General features: G+C 43.3%; 1 protein-coding gene across 1 annotated transcript; it reads right to left on the bottom strand.

Moving 5' to 3' along the window:
- On the bottom strand, window positions 1-26,936 carry COCH (cochlin). Its single transcript, XM_090033547.1, has 11 exons — window positions 26,635-26,936; window positions 26,516-26,560; window positions 21,154-21,310; window positions 13,458-13,591; window positions 12,366-12,428; window positions 10,455-10,499; window positions 10,219-10,366; window positions 6,369-6,472; window positions 5,293-5,519; window positions 3,446-3,962; window positions 1-2,094 (listed from the first exon to the last, which is right to left on the bottom strand). Exons 1-11 carry the CDS (start codon window positions 26,657-26,659, stop codon window positions 1,919-1,921), a joined length of 1,641 nt encoding a protein of 546 aa, XP_089889673.1. The 5' UTR covers window positions 26,660-26,936; the 3' UTR covers window positions 1-1,918.

The following is a 26,936-nucleotide window of genomic DNA, read 5'->3' as shown; positions in this document are numbered from 1 at the left end:
TTCTTTATGTTGTTTGCTTTATTGACATATCTGATCTGTACTACAGGAGGTTTATCTCATCACAGAATGATTTTGCATTACAGAATAGTAATACCTATCTGCTGTCCCAGTCTAAAAATGTACTTGCAATACGTGTATTTTCATATAAAAAAGTTAAAGCTAACTGGGCAAAACTTTTATAGTCTGCACAATGTTGATGTTGTCTCTGAATACGTGGCTGATTCTTACAGCAATAGCTGAAAACCACATCTAAAAACACACATAAAATTAAGGATAACAATCATAGAAAAATACAAGGCATCCTTGCCATTCATGTTTAGTGTAATATATTGCCAGTCATAAGTTATTAAAAAAAATACACTACAAAAAGCCTGATAAATATCATCCCTTCTGTACCATTCATATCTAGTTAGAATTGTACAACCAATAGCACAAACTGAAAGAAATAAAAGAAACCCCAGACTAATATTTAAACAGGAAAGTGCTGTTTTGTTAACAGAATCTTACCTGAAATAAACTGGGTTATCCAAAAATACTTCAATCAAAATGTACTGTTAATTTCAGATGTCTGAACACCTCTTGCAATGAATTGCTAATTTTAATCTCAAAGATGTGTACATTTATAGGTGTAAGCAAATGGAAGAGATGTTCAAGAATTTTTTCATGTTTAACACCCCACACTAGTAAGGGCTTAAAGATGTTATAACTGGTATCAAACAGCTGCTGCAAAAGTAATCATTTGCTGGTCATCATGTCCCATCTCTCTCCCTCTTCCTACTTACAGTCCTCTCTATTGGTTTTGGTAAACTGCTGTAGGCAAATTAAAGCTGGTCATCTGAGCTACTTTTGGTTTTCAGTCTTAATGTCCTCAACTCCCATTTGAAGGGTGAATATAATTGCTTTGGCCCTTGTTCTGTGCCTTGAACTTTACCTCATTTATACCTCTAAAAAAATCCGTGTAAACACTACTAAGCATACTAGCATTTTCAACCCATATTTAAATGACTGTCCAACAAGGAAGGTAGAGAAGAAAAATCAGACCTTTTGAATTTACTGGAAATTTAACATTGAATAGCAGTTGGAAGACATTTTGCCAAGGTGATAAGGCCTAAAAGATCTGACACACATCACATTAGAAACTACATGATGGGTAAAATGGAGGTCAAATTTCACCCTGAATAAACTCTTTTATCCTGGGATTCCATGGAAGTGCAAATCCACTGTCCCATTTTAAGTACCTGGGAAGTGTCTTGACATATTTTTCCCAGGAAAATGGAAGCTAATTTGAATTAATTGCCATTCATTCCAGAGACAACCTATGTATGTAAAGTCTGCCACTCCCGGGTTTGTTTGGAACAATCAGAACTGACTCAAATGCTAAGTTTTAAGGTAAATAGTTGTTGCTGCACACCTGATACTGAAAATATTTCTGTAAAAACAACAGATTCCCAGGCTAGTCCTTTCATTACAATACTAACAGCGCCTCCTGGAATAAATGTAGTATCTTAATTTGTATAGATCCTATAAAAGTTGTTGTGTTATATGTTTAAAGTTATTTTCATTTATGAGGTGACATCTGGTAAATGACAGTACATTAATGTGAGAACTAAGTTATTATCTATTTCTCTATACAGCTGATATCTTGTAAGTGTAACATATGCATAGCTTTAAATTTAAATTCTGGGATGTTAAATGTATATTTAAAATGGTAACCTTTGGCCAAATTCTGCAATCCTTAATTAAACACAACTTGTTAAATGAAAGCTTTGTTTGAATACAGAAAGCAGAAGGCAGCCTTTGCAACTTTTTCAAACACATTATGACTGCATATTAAACGAATGGAACATTTGCACTTTAGAGAGACATTCTCAGCTTTCCTGATTTAGTTTTGAAGTAGTAATATCCAACAGGTTCTCCTTTACTGATTAGAGTCCAAGAAATCTCTGCAAATGCCTCTAGTAACATCAGTAACAATCTGCTCCAATCCTGTAAACTCTCTTGTGAAGAAAGTATGAGTATCTCTCGGTTCAGAGGCCATGGCTTTCAGATCATCCAGTGGTGCCCAAGCAATACCAATGGAGAAAACTGTAATACCTAGAATAGAGTAAGAGACAATTTGTAAACCTGAGATATTTGTAAATAAAAAGAAAATAACTTTCATAGATGTGACTTTCATCACTGAGCACCAGAGCAGCAGAAGTAGCAGCATCAGGCCCTGAATGCCTGCTTTCAGTAAGAAGCCTGGTGAAACCATGGGGTAACCTATAAGGATATTTTTATACAATGCCGTGCATGAAGACAGTAGTGATACAATTAAGTAGTGTGAGTGCACATCAGGAATAGGAATCCAACCTGTTGGATTAATTGGCTTGTCAAAAGATTTTATGGAAAGTAACAATGAATCACTATTGTATTCAAGTGACAGCAGCTCAAGAACATTTTTGGCCAAAACCACTAACTGTAATTGTCTTCCTTAAAGAATGATGATGATAATGATGTTCATCTCAAATTTAAGAACAGATCATCTTCTAACTGGAGTTTATCATGATCTTTTAGATTTGATTTTTATTTGAAATAAGTTGATTAGCTTATATAAGTTAAATTACAAAATGTTTCAATTGTCAGTAATGGAAGAAGGAAAGATCTAAAGAGCAACTAATAGGAAAACAGAAAATGTTTTTGTCAGATGAAGTTCCGATGACATGAGTTTGAAAACTTTCCAGTTTGCAAATAGGATATTTGGTTTATACAATTTTGACTGAATCAGAGTTCTGTATATATATATTTTTAAATGGGTAGGATTATCGAGTGTTCAGTGTGTGCCGAGCTAGGAACCAGGAAACATCAGCTCTAGTCTTAAATTCTGTGACTTCTACTGGTCAATCTCATCTTTCTAATTTGGAATATACAGTTTAAATGTTATGCTGAAAGGTGTTAATAGTTGCCGTTGAGTGAGTCTTGAATCCAAAAAAAATCAGAGACCCTGTTTAAAACCAGTGAGATATGCCACATGCATTTTGAGGCCCAGGAGAAGGAATACTTGAATTTCTTCCTGTAGTAAACAGCCCTGAGATGAAGCATCAAGACAGAACTTCTTGAGACCAGCACTTTCAAGAGTTGCAAAGCCGGAGATTTTCAAGCAAGGAAATAGCCTGCAACTGTTTGCTATTTCCATGTCTATGGACATGAGAGCTCACATGCGCATTTTTGTGAATTAATACAATTATACCCAGATTATATGTGACTCGTATCTCGGTTTCTCATCCTCATACAAACAACCTTTCAGGGCTCCAAAAATCTGGACTAATAGTTTGAACAAAAGGTGCAACAATACCCAAGTAACTTTCTGTGGTAAAATGAGAATTAATAGTCACAAATGTGGCTGAAATCTCTGCAAGAAAAGATACTAGAGAAGTAGCTTTATCTCCATAGGTGTATCATTTACCTGCTTTGTGTGCAGCAGCTGCAGGCCCTCTTACATCATCATAAGACTGACCATCAGTTAAAATAACAAGGAAGTTTTTGTTGGGTCCATTCTTTACCGGTTCAAACACATTTTTGTTTGTGAAAGAAATGGCCTCCCCAGTAGCAGTACCACCACTCATGTAACGTATGTTCCGGATTGCAGTGAGAACCTTTTCTTTGGTGGTGTAGTCACTGAAAATGAATTCACTACGTTGATCGTAGGTAAACTGCACAGCTGCAATTCTGGAGCCAATGTCGGAGATCTCAAAGGCTTTGGCAACGTTACTGATGAATTCAAGCATAAGGGCGAAGTTGCTGTCTCCCACGCTACTAGAGCCATCTATCAAAAAAGCTATGTTGATAGAATTATAGCAGGTCTTGCTGCACAACATTTGCTCATGAGTGCACAACTTCTGCGCAAGAGGTTTTACATATTTAGTAGTACCAAACCAGGTGGGTATTTGGTAAGAGAAGAAGCCGTTGTTCCGACAGACAGCCTGTTTAGCAAAGCAAAACAAAAAAGAGCCTTCTGGTGAATGCAATATCAAAAAACATATGTAAATGTTTTATTTCAAAGCATGACAAGTATTTGGACTCTGATATTTTTCAGAAAAGAGATGTAACAAGAAATTCAGCTCGAGTTGACTGAAGCTTCTCACCCAAAATTAGGCCTTAAGGATAGATTCACGATACTCTGGTAATTATTGAAAACACTGCAAGGTAGAACCAGACCCGGGGAAGATTGGGGCAGCACAGTCTGAACTAAGAGGTTTGTGATAAGGCTGTCTGGCAAACTGGGGCTGAAGTTGTGGATCTGGCGGTGGAACTAAGTATAGACATACCTTTCATGTCAAATTTCAACCCCACCCCATTGTTCTGTGGGTTCTAAGCTAGGTATTTTTACAATATTCATATAAATGTAAAGGAGAAAAGCTGTAATTTCTAACTGTATTATTCAACTATTAAATTAAAGGGCTAACTAATCTAAAGCATTGAGAGTTCTATATTTAGCTTTAAAATAAATGTATAGTTTTTGGTGACAGCTTCTGATTTTACAACGCCGTCCTGTATGGAGCATGAATTGCGGATACAACATACAGTCAGATGTCTAATTCCTTCTATTTAGTCATCAGTCTGGTAGAAATCTAAGCCCACTTCCTTAATAATACAGTGCCTCTCTCCTGCACGTGTCTGCAGCACCACATACCGCACAGCCGCAGTCGTCTGGACATGGCTTCTGATGGTAGCCGATTCAGCCCTAAGTTATGGGCCCAGGCTCCCTATATAATGTCTGAGCAGAGCTGGAACGTTAAGGAACCCAGCTGTGCCAGGAGCATCCTAAGATAGCCAGAAGTTAAATTAAAACCTACATTTCCAGAGAATGCCCTGCCCAGCAAGCTCTTGGATTTTTCAGGCTGGGTCTTTCTCCCTCTGTCCTGGTGGAGCTATTTCACTCTTTATATAAATTAGCTATTCATTAGGCACTTGAACATGAGTCTTCCAGATCTTAGTTAAGTGTTATTACCACTATATAATTTAGTAATAGGAGGACAAATACCTGGAAACAGGTGGTGCAGAGATGCTTAGAGGGATGGGGCTAGTCTGCTGCAGTAGGTGGAGAACTCTTTGAGAATACCATTCAATGGTCCCTGGGGTTGGCCAGAGCTAGGCTCTGACCTGTGGAGCTGTGCTAGCTTTTAGCTGGTTTTGAACAAGTCCAGTAGCAGAAACCTGGGTGCCTTCATGTGGAATTCAGTATATTTGTCATTTGGAATATGTAACACCTACAATTGGAAACTAAATAATATAAAAAAATATGTTGCTTACTTTGTCAACAAAGCCAATATCTTGAACCATTCCCAGCTCTTCAGGTGTGGGTTTTGCTACAGACACAATGAATACATTGATACCAAATTCTCTGGCCACTATACCAGCTTCTTCTAAATCATCTGAGGGCCAGCCATCTAAGAAAACTATTATGATCTTAGGAATCCCTTTGCGTGATCCATTGTCCATAGAGAAGAATCTTTGAGCTGTAAACTTCAAGGCTTTTCCTAGTTTTGAAAAGAAGGAAGAAAATCAGAAAAGTTATGTTGGAACTGGGATTTTAAGTGTCTGCATTAATTTAATAAGTCTGAGTTCACCTTTTTATAGCAGGCAGAAAGGAAATGATTGTTTTCACTAAAAGTACCTAGATGGGAGCATCACAGCCTGAAAAAGTCACCCACATACAGAGAAAGTAAGAACATTTGGTACAAAGGATGTTTGTATGTAATTTCAGTTTTCCACAGGCAGAACTCTTACGACTGTACTGTTGGGATTATAAATGAAAACATTTTTTTAGTTATGTTGAGTTGCTTTTTCCACACTACATTGCATGCGAAAACACAAAATGTTAGCAGTCTTCATTTCCTCAAATTAGCTGTATTTCTATCATATTGCATGATATTTGCTTTTAACTGGAGAGGACTGAGATCATTGTAAACTGTAGTATTTTCCAATGGATATTGAGAGAGAAATTCTGCTCTTGCTTACTTCAGCCAATCTGTAATCTGTTCTATGACAATGAAATTATAATCCTATAGGATATGAATTTGTTTCAAGCAACAAAGCTGTTACAAGTGAAGAATTCAGTTATCATTTCAATGTTGGAAATGACTATATCAGTTGTATTTTGAGGTAATATATTAAAATAACTTCTAAAAACTAAATTTTTGATGGTCAGCATTTTAACGTAGTATTTCAAGTGACACTCAGAATAATGTTCGGATACAGTTTGTTCTCACTGTAAGTATTAGTGTAAAATAATTAGATTGTGAGTCTTAGAGTAAAATAATTAGATTATTGCTTTGTAGCAGGTCTAAAAGCACATAATTTCTCCTTTGATCAGGGCTTGTACTCACCGGTATTAGAATTGCCTCCTCTGAACCCTATTTCCTTTATGGCAAACAAAACATCTTTTGCAGTAGTAAAGTTTTTCAAATAAAATTCAATTTTTGGATGTTCACTACATGAAAAATAAAAACACCAGTTAAAAAAACCCAACAGAACAAAGCCACGCATGACTAATAATAAAATGAACTGGTTGTTGTTTTCATTCAGAATCTAGAAATCCATTTTTTTCCGGTAACAGTTAATAAAATAAATAACAATAAATAAAATTATTAACTGTTACTATAATAAAAGATTTGAGACTATCATTTTTGCAGTGTTGGTGACTATTTTAAACATAGCACAGCAAATCAGATTTAGAGCAAGGGTAAGTAAAGACCGTTAAGTAAAGGTGCGGATTTTTTTTGGTTGCTTAATTTAAAATGTGTTTGTTTCATTTTATATACTTAGATGCAAACAAATTTTATTTTTACTTATATCACTGTAAACATGAATATATCACTGTGAACATGACCATTTAAAAATAAATCACTGTACACTAATGAATTACTCCCAGTTTAGGGTGAACAACAGACTGAAAAAAGCTTAAACTACTTGTATCACATCAATTGTAAAAATCAGCTGATACCATTTCCAATTCAAAAGAACTACTTTTATTAATTCAAAGACTTGATTCAGCATCATATCTACTAGAATGGATCCCTATAGCTGAAGAATGGGATCAGCTTGCCCTAGAGGATCCTAATACAGGATGAGGGTCTAAAACTATTTTTTAAGTTACAAGAAACACCATGGGGTTCATTTTGCATTTCCAGTAATGGCCTGATTCTTCAAGACGCTGAACTGCAAATGCCTTCGCTTGTTCTGGTCAGTATGTTGGAGTATAGGGGCGCCTATATACATGCAGTGAGGCTGCTCCAACGCACTGTAATTACAGCGTGGTAGTTACCATACTCCCGCAGATTCCAGTATCATATGTGTCAGTGTCCCCACACTGAAAAATAGCAGTGGGGGGTACTTTAACTAAAGCTCATTCGACAAGCTTTAGTTAAAATACCCCTGCTGCCATTTTTCAGTGAGGGGATGCTAATACTCCCACATGTGGTCCTTCAGCTGATACATGACTCTCCACGAGCTTTAATTAGAGCAGCTCTCAGTGCCACTCTTATTACGTCCTGGAGTATGTCTATAAGTGCCTGTAACAGACAGCCTGGGGCTCCCTGTTCCTTTCAGATAAAAGCAGCTCAGCGAGGAACAACTGCCAGCTAGGCAGAGTAGAGCAGCTGCCGGTTGCCCAGGCAAATGAGGCAATTAGCAGGCACTTGCAGGCAGCCTACCCACCGGAAGTGGGCAGGGCCCTAGGAGCATATAAGCCTAATGTCTGGGCTAGCAAGCTGGTCTAGACCTGCCAGCCACAGGGTGAGGCACTCCTGCCCAGGAGAGCTACCCAGGGATGCTAGACTTTGCTGCCTGCAGGAACAGTGAGGCTCGGGGTGCTCACATGGAGCCCAGGCTGGGAGGTATACCAGCACAAGGGGTGAAGGAAGGTTTGCCCTCTTAAAATGGCAGGGGGCTGCTTCCAATATTGCTGTTTATGTTATAGCTCAGGGGCTTATGTTATGTTACCCTTATACTGGTGGTTTGGGTTGGGAATATAAGGGGTGTATACGGAGGTCCCATCGGTGTCTAGAAGGTCTAGCTGAGAGTAAAGGGGCAGAGGCCGACAAGGCTGAAGCCCCAACAGGAGAACAATGATAGCGTAACGCCCATGAGGCTTGGGGCATGGTGTAGGGGAAGATTAGTCATGTAATTAGCCCCTAAGACTTTGGATGCTGTGCGGGGCCCCATCAGCCTGAGCAGCCCAGTAAAGGGCCTGAGATGAGAGTAACCCAGCAAGGGACCAGTTGGACTGGAGCCATATGAAGGTCTGTGGGCAGCCTCCCTATTATTACTAGTATTTCATTAAGGTGTGGTGGGCAAGAAGGGAAGGCGCCCTAGGGGCGGAGCAGGGCATGGTCATGGAGCCACCAGGGGACATCACAGCCACCCCTGGGACCCCAACATGCTACAACACCCTATAATCCCAAGATAGCAAATACATATTTGATAATTCTTCTGTTTTCTGGGAATGATTCTCCCTTCATCCCAGTTTTATATTCATACAAGTCTTTTGATTCCACTAGAGTTGCTCTTGATACAGGCAGGTGTATGGGAGGGGGGCTCTGTGATAATTTTTTGATGTCTTTTATACCCTGTATAGAGCCCTGTCTGTGTTTCAGTTCAAACAATTATTTTGATTCAGGTATATTTTAACAAATTGCATCCTTGCAGTGGCAGGACATTGATGATGCCTTTGTTCCCTTGCTTTACGTGTTAGGGTAATACTTAGGGTGTTCTTGGTATTTTGGGGCAGTATGCCTGGTGGTTGTGTGACAAGGTTGTTTGTATAGTTTTAAGAATAGGTTAGGCCAATGGTTTTCAACCTCATTAGACTTGAGGTACCCCTTGGAAAATTATCTTAACTCTTATTCATTTTTTACTACAGAAGAAACAGAGCCATATTTTAAAGCATGCTTTCTTGATGAAAAATGGAAATCACTTGTTAATCCAACAGATGTTTTAATTTTCGAGATCGGTGGTTTTCAACTTTTTTCAAGTCAGGGTGCCCCAGCACAACCCTAATGCAAGAGCATGTCCATGTGCCCCAGCCGTGCATACAGGACTGTCTGCACTGTGGTGCCTGCAACACACTCCTGAAGGGGTGCTAGATTACCGCAGGTGAGAACCATTTTTTAGACAAAAGCAGAGATTTTACTACTTATATCCCAGAAGAATATACCAAAGTTGTTACATTCTGGAAAGCTACTACCATACAACAACAGGTCTACAGTACTTGAATCATGATCACCACAAAACTAAATGTAGTTCTGTGAAGTTTAAGAAAAGATTTCACTACTGTGCTGGAAGTTGCATTGCTATTTAAATGGATTTTGCTGGTGTCTTTTGGAAAATTACAAGGAGTTGATTTGTGTTGTTTAAATCCATCCTTAGACATACTGGACATTGGAACCTGTAGCTTGACAAAAGATGCTTTCTTTTTTGTATTGTATTAACATTCATGGTATTGCTTAAAAGAATTGGAGAGAATATGAGTTCCCAGACCCAGCTGCTGAGTTCTTTTTCCTCTCTTTCATTCTAAGGTGAATTATATGACTGAATCAAACTGGATTGAAAGCATAGACACCCAGATCTTGTTCTCTACAGCACAGCCAGTATCAGGTCAAACTTTAATCACATATTCCCACAGTTGTCTCTTTGTATATGGGATACGTATCTATTTAGGACTGGACTGAGATAACTAACTTTCTTCATAGATATGAAAACACTACCATAAGGGATAACTGTCATTATCCATGTTGTATATAATCTGGAGATTTAGAAATGAAAGGTTTTGTCACCTTGATGTGTGGTCTACAGACCAAAAGTGGCCCACAGGCCACTCACTGTTATGAAGATATAGGGCAGGTCAATATTGCTGGCTTGATTCCTTTTTCTAGTTGTTAACTGAGATGAAAAATGCCAAATACATTCTTCAGTATTGCTCCTATTATTACAGGGATGCTACTGAATATACCACTGGATGGGAGGTACCTTGTTCAAGTCTATTCTATTAATAATATATTTTGCCTTAGGAACTTCTTGTAAGCTATCTAGTTTCCTATAATTAAGTGATTTTAGTTGGATGTCTCTCAGCTTTTCATATTTCTGAGAAGAAAGCTACTGCTGATAGTTTTTCATATTCTTCAGTTTCTAATTATTAATCACCCAGTTTGTAAATATTCCTTAAAATAAATTGGGTACCTGGCTTGTATAACTCCCACATGTGGTCCTTCAGCTCCAATTCCCAGCATCACAGATATTTTCCCAACAAGGTTCTTCTGCAAATTAAATCTGCGCTGCCCAATATTGAAGCTTCCATCAATCAGAAAAGCAATATCTGCTTTACATTCTGTGAACACCCAGGATAATTAGATTAAGATAAAGTCAAATAAACATTAGCATTTTGCTTTGCATAAGTTAATTATGTGGATTCCTACCTTTGTTCCCAGTCTTTTTCTCAAGGGGTTTCTTAGGTCGTTTTCCTAAAATGTAGGAAACAGCACAAATTATTAGGGACCTACAAATGGAAGAGAAGATGGCATGCCTTGAAGCTAAAAGAATGCAAGAAGGTGGTATGGGTTATGTTTTAATTTTGCAATCTGTCCAGATTAAGGCATGACATCCAGCTGCACAGTTTCATGAGCAGATCAGATAATCAGCTGTGACTCCTGCCTTCCCTCTTACTATAGGAAATGAGTTCATTTCTCTACCTTTTTTCATGAAGTAGCTAACTTCCTCTCTCTACAACTGGCCAGCTATTTGGTTAGTGTATGGATTCTGGAGCTAAGACTATTCCTACTGGGGAGTAGCAAGTGAGTAATGCAGCCTCCTCTCCAAAACCAGAGCAATTATATTTCTTGGATAGCTATGTGAGGGTTGTGGCAATCTCACCATGAAGGAACTTAATAAAAGGTCTTTACACAAAGAGTAATATGTAGAAGAATCTTTCACAGGAAACAACAGAAATGATGATAAACTAAGTTAAAAAAATATTAAGAAAGGTGTAAATAGAGAGAGTCTGAGACTGGTATAAATAGAGGAAGAAGGTAGGGGACTAACTGCAATTGGACCCTATTTTATTAGTGCACACAATTTTCAATGGAAAAGCAAAAAGGGGTACCATTTTTGCTTTAAATTGTCTATAGCAAAGAATGTCTACTGTGGATATAGAAGTCAAGTTATGATGACGTGAAGTAACAGCATTTCACTGCAGGACAGACAGGAAACTTGATGCCACTTGCTTCTGGAGAGTAAGGAGTAAAAAGAAAGACGTTGTATCCATTTTTAAAGAGAAAGAAGAGTAGGACCACGGGTCATCACTCAGTCTAATGACAATACCTGGAAAGATGCTAGAACAAAATACTAAACAGTCAAGTTACAAGCACCTGGGACCAGATTCTATTCCATCTATTGGGCCCCTAACTGGATTTGGATGTCTGTGTGATTTAATTCCACTGTGTTCACGTGCCTGAAAATCCATATTGATTTGGATCATCTGACCCTAAAGAGTGAATCACAAAAAAAGCAGCAAGGAGAAAGAAGAACTACCTTTTCTGTTAACTGTTTTGCAAACCCTTGAGAAGGATGGAATAGAATTGCACTTGGATACCCAAGTCAAGGGTGGGACAGAATCTGGTCTCCAGAGGACAAAACAGGTAGAGGCAGCAGCCAACTTAGATCTGTCAAGAACAAACTGTTTTAAACCAGTGTAATTGATTTCTTTGACAGAGTAAATGTGGTTCAAAGCTGTATTGCTACCAGTGAGGCAAAATTTTGCTGCATTAAAAGCTGAGACAAAAGAGATAGTTGTGAATGGAGGACAGAGCCCCAAGAAGGAGGTGTGAAAGCAGTAATTCTGAAGGACCCAAACAGGAATTGGCCCATGATGTTTGAACTGAAGACTGAGTGGAGTGGCTCAAGTAGCTGAGCAGTGCAATAACTGAACTGACAGACTCTCTTTCAAATTCTCTCTTTTAAAAAGAAAGTATTCTCTTCACTATCGTCCTTGTTAATTAATGGAAATGAGCAACCTGAGCACAGAACTGTTTTCTTTAACTATAAATCTGTTCTGAAAATACCTGTATAAAATTGAATTCACTCTAGTTGGTGTTAATTTAGATTAACATACCGGAGATCAGAATCAGCCCTACAGATTACAAATGTTTCCTGATATTGCATGTAAACTATACACTTTTAGTTAAAGAAAACAGTGTATAAATTACTTCATTAAAAAGATAAGCATAACCTATGAGCCTTAGCCTTTCAATCCACTATTCATAAATCATGGTGCTTTCCTCATGCTTTTGGAAGATGTCCATTAGACATCCTGTTACACAAATATTTCATACCTGTGGAGGGACGTGCTGTTGATACTGGTTGTCCAGCAGCTGCAAGGGCTACACTCTTTACCCCTATAATGTTGAAAAGATAAGCATGTTGGACCTGACTGCATTCAAATTACGTCAGTGTTTAAAAAGTAATCAAGTTTTCTGCCACATGCCTTCAACTCTGAAATACATACAATTTATGACTAATTGAATACCAGCCTGTGAGCTAAGACAAATATGCAATTATAATTCATGGCCTGATCCTGAGAGGTGTTGGGAACCTCTGTCTCCCAGTAAGAAATTTGAACTCGAAGCATCTCAGCATTTTTCAAACCTTTTAGTTAGTAATGGATACCAGGTGCATATATGAGCTAATTAATAGAAAATAAATTATGTAAACAATAACGAGGCTTTCTCTTCCTGTAAAAATAATCAGTCCAGAAACCAAATATGCCTTCTTCTGTTGGAACATTCTTTGAAAAGAAGACAATAATGTTTTGTCAAAATGTTGCTGAGGAGCTACCCAACATATTTTTCACTTGTTTTACATACATTTAACAGAAGTTTCTATACAGATATGTGACCTGTAGAGATCCAAAGGAGGCACCTAATCACTTTGCAGCTAACTAAGGAACTAATCCTGCAAGGTGCTCAGTCCTATGGGAGTTGAGCACCCAACAAGACAAGGCCTTAAATGAAAAAAACACAGTGGAGTATTAGGAGCTACCAATTTGGTTTCTTACAACATAAGGAGAGAAATTTTCCTTGAGGCCTTTGTCAGGACTGCTTATTAGTACATTTCCCTAGGATGCATGTTGTTGAGTGCTTAACACCTGAAAGAGTAGTGGACTGGTCAAAGGGTAAGGTCTGCTTCTTCGTATCAATTCAACTGAAGCTCCAGATTGAATAGGCCAACTAGAATAGTGCGTTAAAGTGATTTGTTTTATCCTCCACTTTCCTCACACAATTAAAAAAAAAAAAAAGAGAGAAAATCAACTACTTTTCTTCCCATGGGCCTTTAGTTTGATTATGCAGACATGGAATTGAAGGCCATTAAGATTTTGGTTAACATTTCAAATAGGTCTTGTAGAATAATAAATGTGATCCACCTACTGGACACTGAGAAAGATGAAGCCCATCTAGTGAGTGCCTGAGATTGGATCCCGTTGGCATACACAGCAGGATAATTTTCCTCCCCGGGCAGGCTTTGTACTCTTACAGGCCCTCCTGTACTGATGATCACCCCACTAGGATAAAAGAAAATGATATTACTACAAGACAGACATTTTAATTGCAGCTAATTATGTTATTACACAATGACATTTTGAAAGTAGAGATGAATATAGAGTAATCTTGTCCATGGAAAAGGTAATATGAATGTTTTGGGTTTTTAATTTTTTTTTATTAGTTCAAGTTTGAAAAGTAGGGGAAGTTTTTAAGAGCAGGTATAAGCAATTAATACAGGGAGGGCACATCTGCATGAAAAGCTTTACTGTACAGTAGATTAATTTGTTGCACTGTCTATACGTGTGCAGCAATTGGGGCCCGGTAGACTAATTTACTGTGCTGCCAGATAGTCCCTTAGAAACAATGGTATATGGCAGTGTAGTTAATTACGGTGCTTAAATACATGTGTAGATGGTGGCACTGGGATTAGTTTACTCTGGCTCAATTTAAGCCACAGTATATCCAGTCACACTGGGCTCCTATTCATGTGCAGGGAGGCTGCTCCAATGCGCTGTAATTACAGCGTGATAGAGCAGACTGTTAAGTCTGCTGGAGCGTGGTAATTACTGAGACTCTAGCATCAAGTATATCAGTGTTCCTGTGCTGAAAAATGGCAGTGGGGCACTTTGAATTATAGCTTGTTGAACAAGCTTTAGTCCAAAGCATCCTGCCACCATTTTTCATTGTGGGGACACTGATGCACATGACGCTCTGGGCACTTTTAATTAAAGTGTCCCCTCAACCCTACCTCCCAGAGCATGTCTGTAAATGCTCATTAATTGCACATGTAGATATGCCCAGAGTTACAGAAATAGAAACAAGTTAAAATGGCACAACAACCCATTTCTGAAATAAAATCTTTACATGTACAGTTAAAAAAAAAGAAAATCTTACAAGATTGGAAACAAGTAATTTCAGTTGGAATGGGGAAAGAGGCCAAGAACTTCTGTGCTCATAAAAACGTTGTGGGACAAAAGAAATTAACTGAGTACTCATCATGGTGTTGGTGTGGAGTTACTGAAGAGTGTTAATAAGTAATGGCTCACCATCCACTTCACTCCTCTCCTGGATCTGCCCATGGGCAGGATGATTTATTTTTAAAACGTATTTGCATAATTAAGTGCAATATGGGTCTATATTATTCTACAGCCTGTACCCCTTTAAATTACATTAGGCTGGAACTTCTTGTGTTAGTAGGAAGCAAAAGAGATTTTTTATTTTATTTTAAGTACTTTTTGAATGGTTGTTAAACATGTTTCCCACCTATGCTATTTGACTCATAAGTGGAGTTTCCAACAGTGGATGTGCTGCACAGGCAAAGAGTTGTGACCAGAGTCCTATGCTCCCCCTGGGTCTGCACCTCATGCTGCCCCAGCACAAATGTTGACCAATTGAGCTCTTGTGTAGGGAGAAAAAAAAAATCTACCTAACTGTCCAAGCCCATTACAACAGATTTTCTAATATAGCTAATATCTGCATCTATATATCACAATAGTGTAGTTCTTCATGCATATTAAGTCATGTTTCTACCACTGCATCCATGTATGACATTTCAAAATTAAATAAGGAAATTAAAAAAAAATGACATTCCTAAATAAAATAATGTGGAAAATGACATTTGCATACATATGCAACAGAAGTAGATAGGGGGCCTGTGGTAGAATTATTTTGGATTTACACAAGTTTAGTGGAGAAGAGAATATAACTTAAAGTTGACAAAAGCAATAGGACTTTAGAGCACCACAATTTTCTTTAATAAAAGAGAAAGGCACAGACTAGTGATTTCCTGTTTTAACCAAAACTGCTGATCCAAGAAGGAGAAGTTCTGATTTAACTTGGAGGAAATAACAAATGAGCCTATTTAAAAACATACCAGACTTAACATGGGTGGGTGCTCTCCTCCGGTTCATAGGGGTGCCTTATTGTTTGTTGTAGTCAAAACTAGTACCAGAAAGTTTCAAGCCCTAGTGATGGCAGAATGCAGCTAGTACAAAAAATAAAATTGAAGGAGCAAAAAGTTGCACCCAGTGTTAAATTTGAGAGTTGGTTTCCAATATCGGTGAAGTTATTTGGTTTGTATTGGTGTTACCGATATAGACACTGAGTTCATGGCAAAGGCTTAGTATTCCTTTTCATTTCCTTTGTTTGAATGTCTTATTTGTATAACATCAGCCAGTTCACTTCAACATTTCATACTGGAGGCTCAACATCATAAATTTTCCTGACAATGTTTTGTTTATTTTAGTCACAAGATGACCAATCTTGTCTACTTTGTACAGACTTTCCATTTTGATTGGCATGGAATCATTTACAAAGAAGCTCATTTTTGTTGAAACTGGAAGATCACTTCTCTGAAACCAGAATAGCAGAGATTTATCCTGTTTGTTTATTCAAGAAAAACCTATTAGCTTAGACACTTTTTAAATTAATTCTATTTTTACATGTTATATAAACCAAAATTGGTATCTATTTGAGTATATGTTCTTTGCAGATATTGTTAACACTCCTTGCTATTAACTGAAAATTGGGCATTTGCATTTTTTAACTGATTTTTTTTAAAGAGAGAAGCTTATCAGAAAAATAAAATCATTACCATTCCCCCCACTCCCTTGATGTTTTATTAGGCAATATAATTAAAATGATTTTATTAAATTATCTTCTACCTCTTTTTATTAGTTTTACCTAGGTTATTACTTCCAATATTTTTGAATCAATGATGATATGTACTTAAGTAAAAGAGCCACATTTTTCATCTTTCTGTTTTTGTATTAATGAATTTGGAATTTTGTTTTCATGATAATGAAATTCATGCTGCATGAAGGCCTGTGTCAGACCTTAGCAGTGAAAAATGGCTTTCCTGGAGAAAAGAAAACAGTTTCTGTCATTAAAAATGACTTGTTTTCACAAAATTGCTATGCTTTACTCCTGTGCCAATCTTACGTGCCAAGGGCTGTTTTGGTAACAGTGGAACTTCATATATTTTCCAGGAACCCCTTTCATTTCATTTCACCACATTTCTTGCTGCTGCCCCTAGTTGCCTGACAGCAGTGCCCCACAGATATTCACCCATTTCCTTTGTTCAGCTGCACTGCTAGTAATAAGTACAGTTTAATCTGCACAGTGCCTCTCATTCCAAAGCACTTGCCAGCTAAATAAATGCAAAGAGGCCCATCTTGTTGTCCCATAGTATGCAGAAGAGGGGAATATTGGCTAAGGACAGCAAAAACCACTTATCTGGTCTCACTAGGAGTATCCTTTGCTAATGGATACCCTCTGCAAAACTAATGGAAGTCTCTCAATTGGGTCTTTTCCAAAGCATTTTGAACCCCTTTGGGCAAATAGAACTAGAGTTTTAAAGACTCATCTCTTCTGCAGATAAATGGCATGAATATCAATTTGCCTATCATACCACTAAAAGGGCTAAGTACAGACATTTGGGATGTTATATTGGGTTCAAAATGCCCGCCCAATGTAAACTTGTCTCGTCCCATTGCTGACCTTACACTTACAGAGCCCTTCTCAGTGACTGGCAGTCAGTCTAAACCTGTAACTGAACAGAAGTCCCATGTACACAAACTGGTCTAAAAATTGCAGAACCCATTTCAAGATAAAACCTGGATAGTTGCAGACTCATTTGATTTAGGCCAAACTGCCACATGGAACTTCTGTTCACTTTCCCTGTGCAGCCCCAGGGCTGCTCTTTTCATTCCCCCCTTTCTCCACATTGGTCTATGTTTTGCTCCCCTGGCCCCTTGTCTCCCCTCTAGCCAGCCCTCTCAGCCCCCATCCCACAAGCCGCTCCAGGTGCAGCCACTTTTATTAGTGTTCACTGCTGCCGGAGTTCAGCAAGAAAGCCTTGGTGGGGAGAGGTGGGGGAGGGATGGGGCTGTAGGTTTGCTGGGGAGGACCCCACACCACCCACACGTCGTGCTTACCCCCCTCTGCATCCCACCCACTTGTCATACTTGCTCCCCATGCCCCTCATGGGTTTTGCCTGTCCCTGCATCATACCTGCAGGTCATGCCTGCTCCCCTTACCCTTCGTGGGTCACACCTGCCACCCCACCTCTGGCAGACTCCTGATCCCTTCCAGCCTGCTGGATCCCCAACTCCCCGGCTAACCCCCCATTCTGACTTTCCTGTTATTGGGCAGCCATTTTAAATTGATTTAACCTCCCCCTACTGCCCCCAAATGTCTGTACTTAGCCTAGAAGTGATGAAGGGCTAACTTGATGTTATCAGACTCTTAATGTCTTTTTTCCAAGGAGGAAGCTAACCTTCAACCTGATACTTAGATGACTAAGATTCTTTCAGCTGGGGGAAAGCAATTCTACACTTATATGGGAGGGAGAATTAATTAGCTTTTAAAATATTGTTTTAAACTAAACCATCCTATTAACACCTGCTGGAGCAGCAAGAAAAATCCAGCATTAGGAAATGGAAATACTGTCTTCGGTTGAAAAAAAGCAAAAACGATTTTGCCTCAAAACTTTGGTTGAACTTTCTTTGTGCTTTGGGATCCATTAAAGTCACATCAGATCCCTTAGCATACGCACAAGTTATTTTTGAAAATGTTATGAGTTGGTGCCAAGTGACTGTTCTCTTAACTGCTGTCAAAGTAACATAATCAGACTGATGAAACTGCTTAAGGGTTACAAAATGATGCCAAAATGCTGTCCATGCAATTGACAGAACTAATGTTACTATGAAAATATAGGGGAAAAAAACATGTCAACATGAAGAGAAGAAGACATTAGTCTTTAACTCCAGGGGCAGTGTTCCACTATGAGGAAAGACAGAAGTTGAGGAAAGCAGAGCTGGTAACGTACACTTTAAAAAAGCCATGTACTTTGACTTAATCCTGCAGCCTAAAAGCAAACTTCTTACAGACCCACATGCCATGTCTTTATGCTAATGAGACATGATGTCCTGTATATGTCTGTAGGAAGTCTACATGTGTTATACAGGGAGAGAAAACAGAATCAAGATTTTCCTTCCCTATCTGTGAGGGAAGTGGGGCCGGAAAATTTCCAAATAAGAGACATGCCCCTCACTCAGAGATGTATTTTTAAGCATGTAATTGCAGTTTGCATTTCTGGTAGAACCTCCTGGACAAAGATACTTGTTCCTGACAGCCTGAAGTCATGGATGGCAGCTAAATGAGCAACTTTGGGGCACAGGGACCAAAAGATGGGACCTAGTTTCCAGTTACTGCATAAAGTTTATCTACTTCTTCCCTCCCCTGAAACAGCACTTCTCCCAGCTGTATCTTCATGCGGCTGGTCTGCCTGGCTGTGATCATCTGCACAGGTGTCTTTGGCACTGAGCTGAGCTGGGTTCCTTGCTAGCTTCTCCCTACCCTCCAAGTTCTACTTCCTTTGCCTCCCCTGCCCCCCTGCTACATTTGGCCTGACAGCAGCAGGCAATGAACCAAAGCTTCCCAATTGACTAACTCGGCTCAGAAGTCCAGTTATCCTCGCCAGACAAAGTCTCTGCCAATGTTCCCTTAGCGATAACCAAAGTAACTCAGAAAATCTGTACATTCCTTGCGATTAAGCTGTCCTATAGATAATTTATAGCCAATGTAGCAGAACTGTTACTTTTTTGTGACATAAAAATTGTGGAAGTTGTAGATCAGACTCAACATCTGACCTCTGACTAGACTTTAGAACAGGGGTGGGCAAAATGTGGCCTGGGGGCTGGATGTGGCCCACCAGACCAGTCTATCCGGCCAGCAGGACCCCTAAAATATTTAGAAAATTAATATTGATCTGCCCCTAGCTGCCTGTCGTATGGCCCTCGATGGCTTGCCAAAACTCAGCAAGCAGCCCTCTGCCCAAAATAATTGTCCACCCCTGCTTTAGAAGCTAAGAAATGTTTAACACGTAAGAGTTAAACAAGTATCTATTGGGTCAGATCTTCAGCTTGGGCAAAGTGTTGTGTAATTCAATATTGCACCAGCTCAGGAACTTTGAAGGATCAGTTACGGCTCAGTAGTTCTAGTTCAGTAGTTCTAGTTCAGTTCTGCCAGGTATTATGATCTCAAATTCTTTTTTAACTCCCCTCATGGTAGATATAACCCCCTTCTTTTTTCTCCTCACTAAAGATATCCTGCCAATAATTTGGCATAGCAAAAAGAAAGAAAGCTTTTTAATATAACATACCAAAACTTTCACAGAAACTTACATATGCTGCAATATATGGGATTATCTGGATCTAAATTCTGCCACTCTTAAATGGGCCATATAGTATTTATTCACTGAAGTAAAGAGGACTACTTGAAGAAGTCAGCACTACTTGGCATGAGCAACACTGGAGAATTAAGCCGTGAATTGGCGATAAATACTCAAATTTGATCTGAACTCAATCAATTGGGCCTATTCATAATTCAGGTAAAGAACTCTTCAGAGGAAATTTAATTTCCTTTGGTTTGTGAAGTGCTTTATTTTAATAGCTAGCATCAAAAGTCTCTATCGTGTGCTCTTTTTATTACCTTTTAAAATCTTTTATCTGCAACTTTAGGTATTTGACTCTAATAAGCAATCACTCAAGAGCTATGTGGTTCAAGTGATTGCTCTTACAATGGTTCTACAGTGCACACAAATGGCTGAAAATTAGGACTTCAGGAAGAGTTCAGTATATGGTGGAGGATAGTATCTGGACCATTGCCCAACCTTGGTTTGGAAAGTAAATTTCCTATCCAGAACTTCCCCATGTTCAGATTTTGTCAATATAGAAGCTTTCATATGAAAAGAATAAACAAAAATTGTTTGTTTTAATTGCATTTAGATTTTTAGAGGGTTATTCTCTCCCTTCTTTTTAAAGGGAGCTGTTCTCCTGATGCTGATATTGCTAATGCATTTAGCATGCCTAATTAATGATAGAGTGAGGGGTGTTTACATGCATGGAATTTGTAGATGGAGACGTGCAGCCTTAAGGAAGCAAACTGGTCAGCAAAAACAGTCACAAACATGTTTAGTTATGCCTATGTAATCCTTTATACAACAGAGAGAACCTCAAACTTAAAACAAAGAAAACTGTTTTAGTAATGGACTCATCCTTTGCCAACAACATAGCTCTAGACCTTGAAAACCAGATGCAAAACACCTGACTCCTACCTATTGCTTAACTGGGGTAGAAGCATGACCTTTTTCTACAGCGCAGCCATCAGAGGAAGACAAATGTAGATGTACTCATAATTCATTTTTTTGCAGTGATTGTAGACTTACACAAGGAGAAGATGTTTATTAAGATGGTGATGGGTGAGAAGAGACCAAGTCTCATGTCCATCCCACTAGTTCTGGTCTGTGAGAATCATTACTACTCAGACTAGTGCTTTCACTGCAATGGTCCCAGTGCAGTCAATGAAATTTCACTGTACTTGATGCGACTCTCAATAGTAAATGTTGCCAGGACTGGTCCTTAGACAGAAAGTGTGGAATTTCCTATTCAATTATATTTTGTTCTTCTAAAGTAAGTAGGAGGTTCCTTCTCCTACCAACCCAAAGTTTGGTAGGATCTAGGATTTAGCACTTGTGGAAGAACAAGTTTTTCAAGAAATATTTTCTAGTCATCTGTCTTACCTGTGAATGGCCGCTCCACAGATGCTAGAAAGGGAGGCATAAACACCATTTCCATAGACATGGAACTGCCATAGGGGACAATTTGCTGGGCAGAGGACATCTTCCCTCTCTTTCCTGAGGTCAAGTCCTCTTGTAAAGCATGTGATGGCTGTGAGGGCTAAAGGGAAAAAGAGAAATCAGCAACCTGAGGAGTTGGGAGGACAATTCTCAAATCTGCGTGCTCTCTATCAGGGGCAAGCACTCATTTGATTTTGACATGAAAGCTTATTAGCTTGCCTCCTACTGCAGTTCTCCTCCCTGCTTAAAGGGAAATCTTTTGAACCCTTGTTTCATCAGGTTTGAAAAGACTGGAGAAATTTGGGGGAAAGGACCCGGAAGCAAAGAGAACAGGGCACAACAGAAAGCCTTGGTCTTGGAGGAGAGTGGCAGTTCAAAACGTCTGTAACTTTTAACAGTACCATAAGGGCAAGGCTGCAGAAGACACCAGGGCCCCTCAAAGAAACATGCTGAAGGCTGGGATGGCCAGCCCTGACAGCCTTCAGCCCGCCACGCTCACAGCAGCCTCCGGGGGAAATCCCACTGAGGCCCGTGCAGCGAGGCGAGATTTCCAACTGCGGCTCCCCGAGGAGCAGTGATTTCCACCGGGTGTTGCCGCGCCAGACCTCCTCACTGCCGGGCGGGGACACGAAGCGGTAGTGCAACGACGCGAAGCTGCTTAATCGGCTGCTCAAGGCTAACGCCCTCCTTCGGTAACAAAGGGCCCGAGAGAAACGAGAATCCCAGCGCGGCGGGCTGTAGCTCGGAAAGGCGAGGCCCCGGGCTGCGGCTGGGATTGCCGGGCGCCTCGCTCCGGCCCATCGCCTGCTTGGCGGAGGGAAGCGGCGTGCGAGGCCGGTGCAGGGACGGTCTGCCTAACGGGGGCGAGAGCGGCCGCAGCGCCCGAGGCAGGGAGCGGCTGGGCAGGCCCGGCTGGCGCGCTCCCTGCGCCGGCCCTTTCTGCGGCAGGCCACGGCGCTTCCTGCTGCTCTTCCCCAGCTCCCGGGACGCTGCAGCTGGCTGCCTCGTTTGCTCCCCGGCGCTGCCCTCTGCGCCCCGCCATCTCCCCGCCGCACCGGGCTGAACGTGCCCGGCGGCAGGGACAGCCCCGAGCTCCGGCGGTGCCGATGTCTGCACCCGAGCGGCTGCCCGCAGCGCCCAGGCGGCGCGGGCACTGCCCCCGCCCCCGCTCCCGCCGCGGTGGGGAAGGCACCAGAAAGCCCTGAGCTGCAAGAGCAGCACGGAGGGCGCCTGATGCGCCACATCCTCGCCGCGGGGACCGCCGGCATCTCTTTTTTCTTCTTCCTGAAACGCAGACGCCTTTTCCTATCGGCACGCGCACATCAGTCACACGGGAGTCAAGACCTTAGGGCCAGAAGTCACGAGCAGGTGCATGGCATCACACCAGCCCCTTGCCTTGGAAATAAATAACCGCTGACCACTTCGCCCGGCTTTTTTTGGTGTTGTTGCCTACGCCCCGTCCTTTATCCAGTTTATAAGCCGCAGATGGTACCAATGGGAAAAATAGACTAAGTGCCAAAAATGCTTCACAAACTTAAACATCCTCGCAGGTGAGCACACGTGCAATGCTAGCCTTCAAAGCCGTTTTATACTTGAATCGTTATAAGCACTTTTTCATCAGCAAAGGTACTAATGTCTTCGGGCCAACTAAAAATCTAGAAATCTTTCATAAAGCAGTAAGACACCAAAATCCATGGTTCACCCTGATGAAGGATGTTTGTGCCCAAAAGCTTGCAATTAAAGATTTTTTTGTTTTGTTTTTTGGGGTGGGGTTTCTTGTTGTTTTCTGGTGGCAAAAATCTTACTGGTCTAATAAAAGACATCACCTCTGCCATAAGCCCAGATTGCTTTTTCCTCTAGAGCAATACGGCTACAACCTGGATACCTGGCTCATCCTAGAGGTTTTCCCTGCGTTTGACATTAGACGCCTTATTTTAAAGAGCATCAGAGGCTGAACAGGATATCTGAGGTCCCTCTGGATCCCTGTGACCAAACCTGGCTGCTTAAATCACGGTAATTGTGTACGCCTCAGCTGCAAGGCTCCTTCTGCCCGAAAGTGTCTGGCCATCGTTTGAAAGTTAAGCCTATACAACATGCAATGCTTAAAAATAAGGTGGGTGGGAAGTGAGAACGTCCAAAGATGCAAGGGGCTTTTTTTTGTTGTTCGACTATTTCTGGGGAAGAAATTAAGCTAATCCTCTCCTCTACTTCAAATCTTATCAAGATAAGATTTTTAGGACAGGTGCCTGTCTGTCCAGAAGAAGCACGTGGCCAACACAATAACACAAACTCTCTGGAAGAGGAAGCCAAACCACTCAGGTGTGCCACTAGGTTCTGGGTAACACTTACAGGTAATACTTGAATTCAGAGCTCCCGCGGCAGGACATTAAGGTTCAGAAAGATCATAGCACGCGCATGAAGGAGAGCAGTAAGGATCATTGCAGCTGAATCATTGCCAAGATCATTGCTCCCAAGGAAGGTGGTGCTGTCTCCTACCTTGGGGGTCTTCAAGAGGAGGCTGGGGTGATGTGATGTGATCCCGGCACCGGGCAGGGGGTCGGGCCTGATGATCTGTTTAAGTCCATTCGACCCAAAGTACTATGATACTATGAATGAAGCTAAGCTTTAAGCACAAGTGGATTTTTTTAATGATATAAAGGAATCGTTGTCATTTTTGTTAAACAAAACTAAGTCGAAGTTAAAAAAAAAATGACAACCCCCCCCCTCATGCCGACATTTAGCTTAATACTGAAGGAAGAGTATATTAGCAATAGAGAGCGGGTTTTTTTGTTTGTTTTTTCTTTCTTTCTTTCCCTGTGAGGAAATTTCCTTCACACACAGGCTCCTTTTCAGGGTTTTCAGCGCAGCTGCGTTACCCCGACTCCCCTGCCTCTCGGAGGCATACATACGGCCTGTCCACACGTGATTTTCGCCGCCTTGCCGGACCGCGCGTTAGTTTGACATTTGCAAGCAATTCCGGCGGCTCCCGGCGCCGCGGCAGCGCCCGAGCCCAGGCTGTGCACGGGTGGAGGCGGGAGCAGGACTCCCAGAGGCCGCGAGGGGCCGTGCTCGGGGGTGGCCGTGGTGGCACGGAGAGCACGGCGCACCTGAGCTCGGGGGACGGATCAAAGATGCTCCCGTCTCGACCCTTTCCCCCGCCCCCTGGCACTCCCCCCCGTCCCTCCTTCGGCATGCCCGCCACATCGACGTGGTGCCGCGAGTTTGCAGCGCTGCCGGCTGTGCTGCGGGGGCCCTGCAAAGCAGCTCGCCTCGCCAGGGTCGCACCCAGCTCCACAGCTTGCACCCGGCAGCCGTCCGCCCACTAAAACCTCTGAAACCCGGGGTGGGGTATGAATACGAGTCCTTGTTTCACAAAAGCAGAGACGTCCTTTGACTATCCCGCGGTGCGAGTGCCCCGCCAGCGCCTAGCGTGGCTGCAGGTCTCACAGATGCTGGGAAAGCTCAGATTCATGGACGGCAAGTGGGAGTTGTCCCCCCCAGCTGTCCTAAAGCCGCCTCGCTCGTTCTTTGGCTGCACCCCCGACGGGATCGGGGATCCCCTTACAGTCGCCGCAGGCACTGGGGTGACAGGCTCCCCCCGCCCTTGCCGCGCTCCCTACCCCGCTTTGAGAAACGCCAAGTAGGAGCGAGTCAAAGCACGACCGAGCCGTCAGGACGTGGAGGCAGCCCCCACACAACCACTGCCGAGGCTTTCAGGCACGAAAACACCTCCCGGAGCAAGGCAGGCAAACACATGCGACGGCTCGCAGATTAAGGCGGATTTAATGGAGGATGTGCCATCTAGAAAGGCAAGAGCAGCCGTCTTCTTTCTTCAGTGCGGAGCCTAAAACAAACACGTACAAACGAGAAAACAAAGAGGGGTGGTGAAGGCTGACCTTCCCTCCTACAGCATTCAGGCTCCCCCCCGCCATCCTTTTTGCAGCTTCTCGCGTAACTCACCTCCCTGGCGGCTCTGCTACTTCTTGCTGCAGCTGTGGATCGATTTTCAGCCGGCTGGCAAGGCCCAGTCAGGGATCCGCTGCCAAATTTCGTTCCCTGTTAGGATGCAGCGAGCCCCGTGCCGTTTGGGTATGAGAGACAGCAAAGTGTCCCTGAGAAAAACAAATCTCGATGTAGTTGAGCATAAAACTGGGACTAGTATAAAGGGAGAAAGAACCAAGATTCAAGTCACCGTTTACACCGGTGTTTTGCACGGTTCGGCCGGTGCCGAAGAGGGAGTTGATTTTTTTAAAACACGCGAAGTCCCAGATCCAGAGAAAACATCAAGGCCGGCCGCTCGCATGGCGCTAAGCCCGACTTTGCCTTCACCGTGGAAGAGGGGAACTGGGTGACTGCTGGTCAGGGTGCCGGTGCTTGGTCCTACTCGACATTTGTCCCCGCGGGGTTGCCTCCTTTCCGGCAGCCCCGGTCCCCGCTGTGCTCCGCCGGCCGCGGCAGCCTGAGCGCAACGAACTGCGCGGCCGCGGGGCTGAGATCAAAGGAAGCATGTCCCAATGCAACTCGGGGGTTTGAAAACCATCGTCCAGACAGCACTGTCTAAAATGATTTAGATTAAAAAAAAAAGAAGCAGCCCGGACCAAAGAATTTCCTATTCTCATTACCTCGGGGGAGGCGGGGGCGCCTGAAGCGGACCGAAACTTACAGCCAGAGGCCTTTAACATCGCGGCAGTCGCTTGCAAGTACCTTAAGTGCAGGAGGACGCCGGGCTTGTTCACGGCTCAGCCTCCCCGCGCGTCCCGCAGCCTCCGCCTCTTCCTGGCGGGACCTCGGCACCGCGGGGGAGCGGCGACTCTGCCTTCCCGCGCCGGGCTTGTCCCCGGGCACGAGGCGGGTGCGGCGGCGGTCCCCGGGCTCCGCAGGACTTCAGACACGACGCGACCCCGGCCCCGGCCCCGGCCCCGCCACGACTCCCGCACTCGCGGGGCTGCCGGCGCGGGGGCGCCGATGGTGCGGGGAAGGCCGGGCTCTCACCGCCGGGCCAAGAGTCGCTGCCTCCCGAGCCCCCCCCGCTGTCCGCTGCGGTGCGGGAGCGCGCTCCGCCGGCACCTGCTGCGCCTCCGCCTCCCGGGGCCGGGCCGGGCCCCCGAGCAGCGCGCGCACAGCCCGCCTCTGCCCGTGTCCGCGCGCCGGGCCTGCCCGCAGCCCGCCCCGGCCCCGCCGCCCCTCGCGCCGGCAGCGCCTGTGCGGCCCGGCCCGGCCGGGGCCCCGCCTGGGGGCGGCGCGGGAGGCTCAGGGAGCAGGAGCTGGGCCGGGGCCGGGGCCGGGGGGCAGGGGATGCACTCACCAGAGCCGTCGCCTCCCCGCGCGGGTCCGGCCAGGAGGAAGACACCTGCGGGCGAGACACGCCGTTTAGTCGCTGCTCCGCCCAGGCCCGCAGCGCTGGGGGGGGGCAGCGGTACCCACCGAGGACCAGCAGGACGGGCGACATCGCGGCCGGGCCCCGGCACCTGGGAGAGAGCAGCAAGCTTGGGGCGGGCGAGCGCGGATGGCCGGGGCCGGCCTCGCCGCCCCTCTCCCGCGGGGGACCCGGGCAGGAGCACCCCTGGGCGCCCCGGCGGGACGGGCTGGAGCGGCGGGTGCCGTCGGCGCTGTCCCGGCTGCCTGCCTGCCCTGCCAGGCCGCGCACTGGGGCGGCGGAGGGGCCCGCGCTCGCTTTAAACCCCTCTGCGGGCGCATGAGCACACGGGCTCCCGGCGGCCGGGCCG

This window comes from Crocodylus siamensis, chromosome 2 (assembly GCF_052110815.1).
Source record: "Crocodylus siamensis isolate JL-2025a chromosome 2, ASM5211081v1, whole genome shotgun sequence".
NCBI lineage: Eukaryota > Metazoa > Chordata > Crocodylia > Crocodylidae > Crocodylus > Crocodylus siamensis.
This window is presented reverse-complemented; position numbering and strand designations above follow the sequence as displayed.

What these genes read in the sequence shown, in the direction of transcription:
- COCH (XM_090033547.1), bottom strand. Translation starts at nt 26,659, where the DNA reads ATGTCGCCCGTCCTGCTGGTCCTCG. An exon ending in GAAAAAGACTGGGAACAAAG is followed by an intron (nt 10,367 to 10,454) that starts GTAGGAATCCAC and finishes GGGTGTTCACAG; the next exon opens with AATGTAAAGCAGATATTGCT. An exon ending in ATATTGGCTTTGTTGACAAA is followed by an intron (nt 3,963 to 5,292) that starts GTAAGCAACATA and finishes TTTGCTAAACAG; the next exon opens with GCTGTCTGTCGGAACAACGG.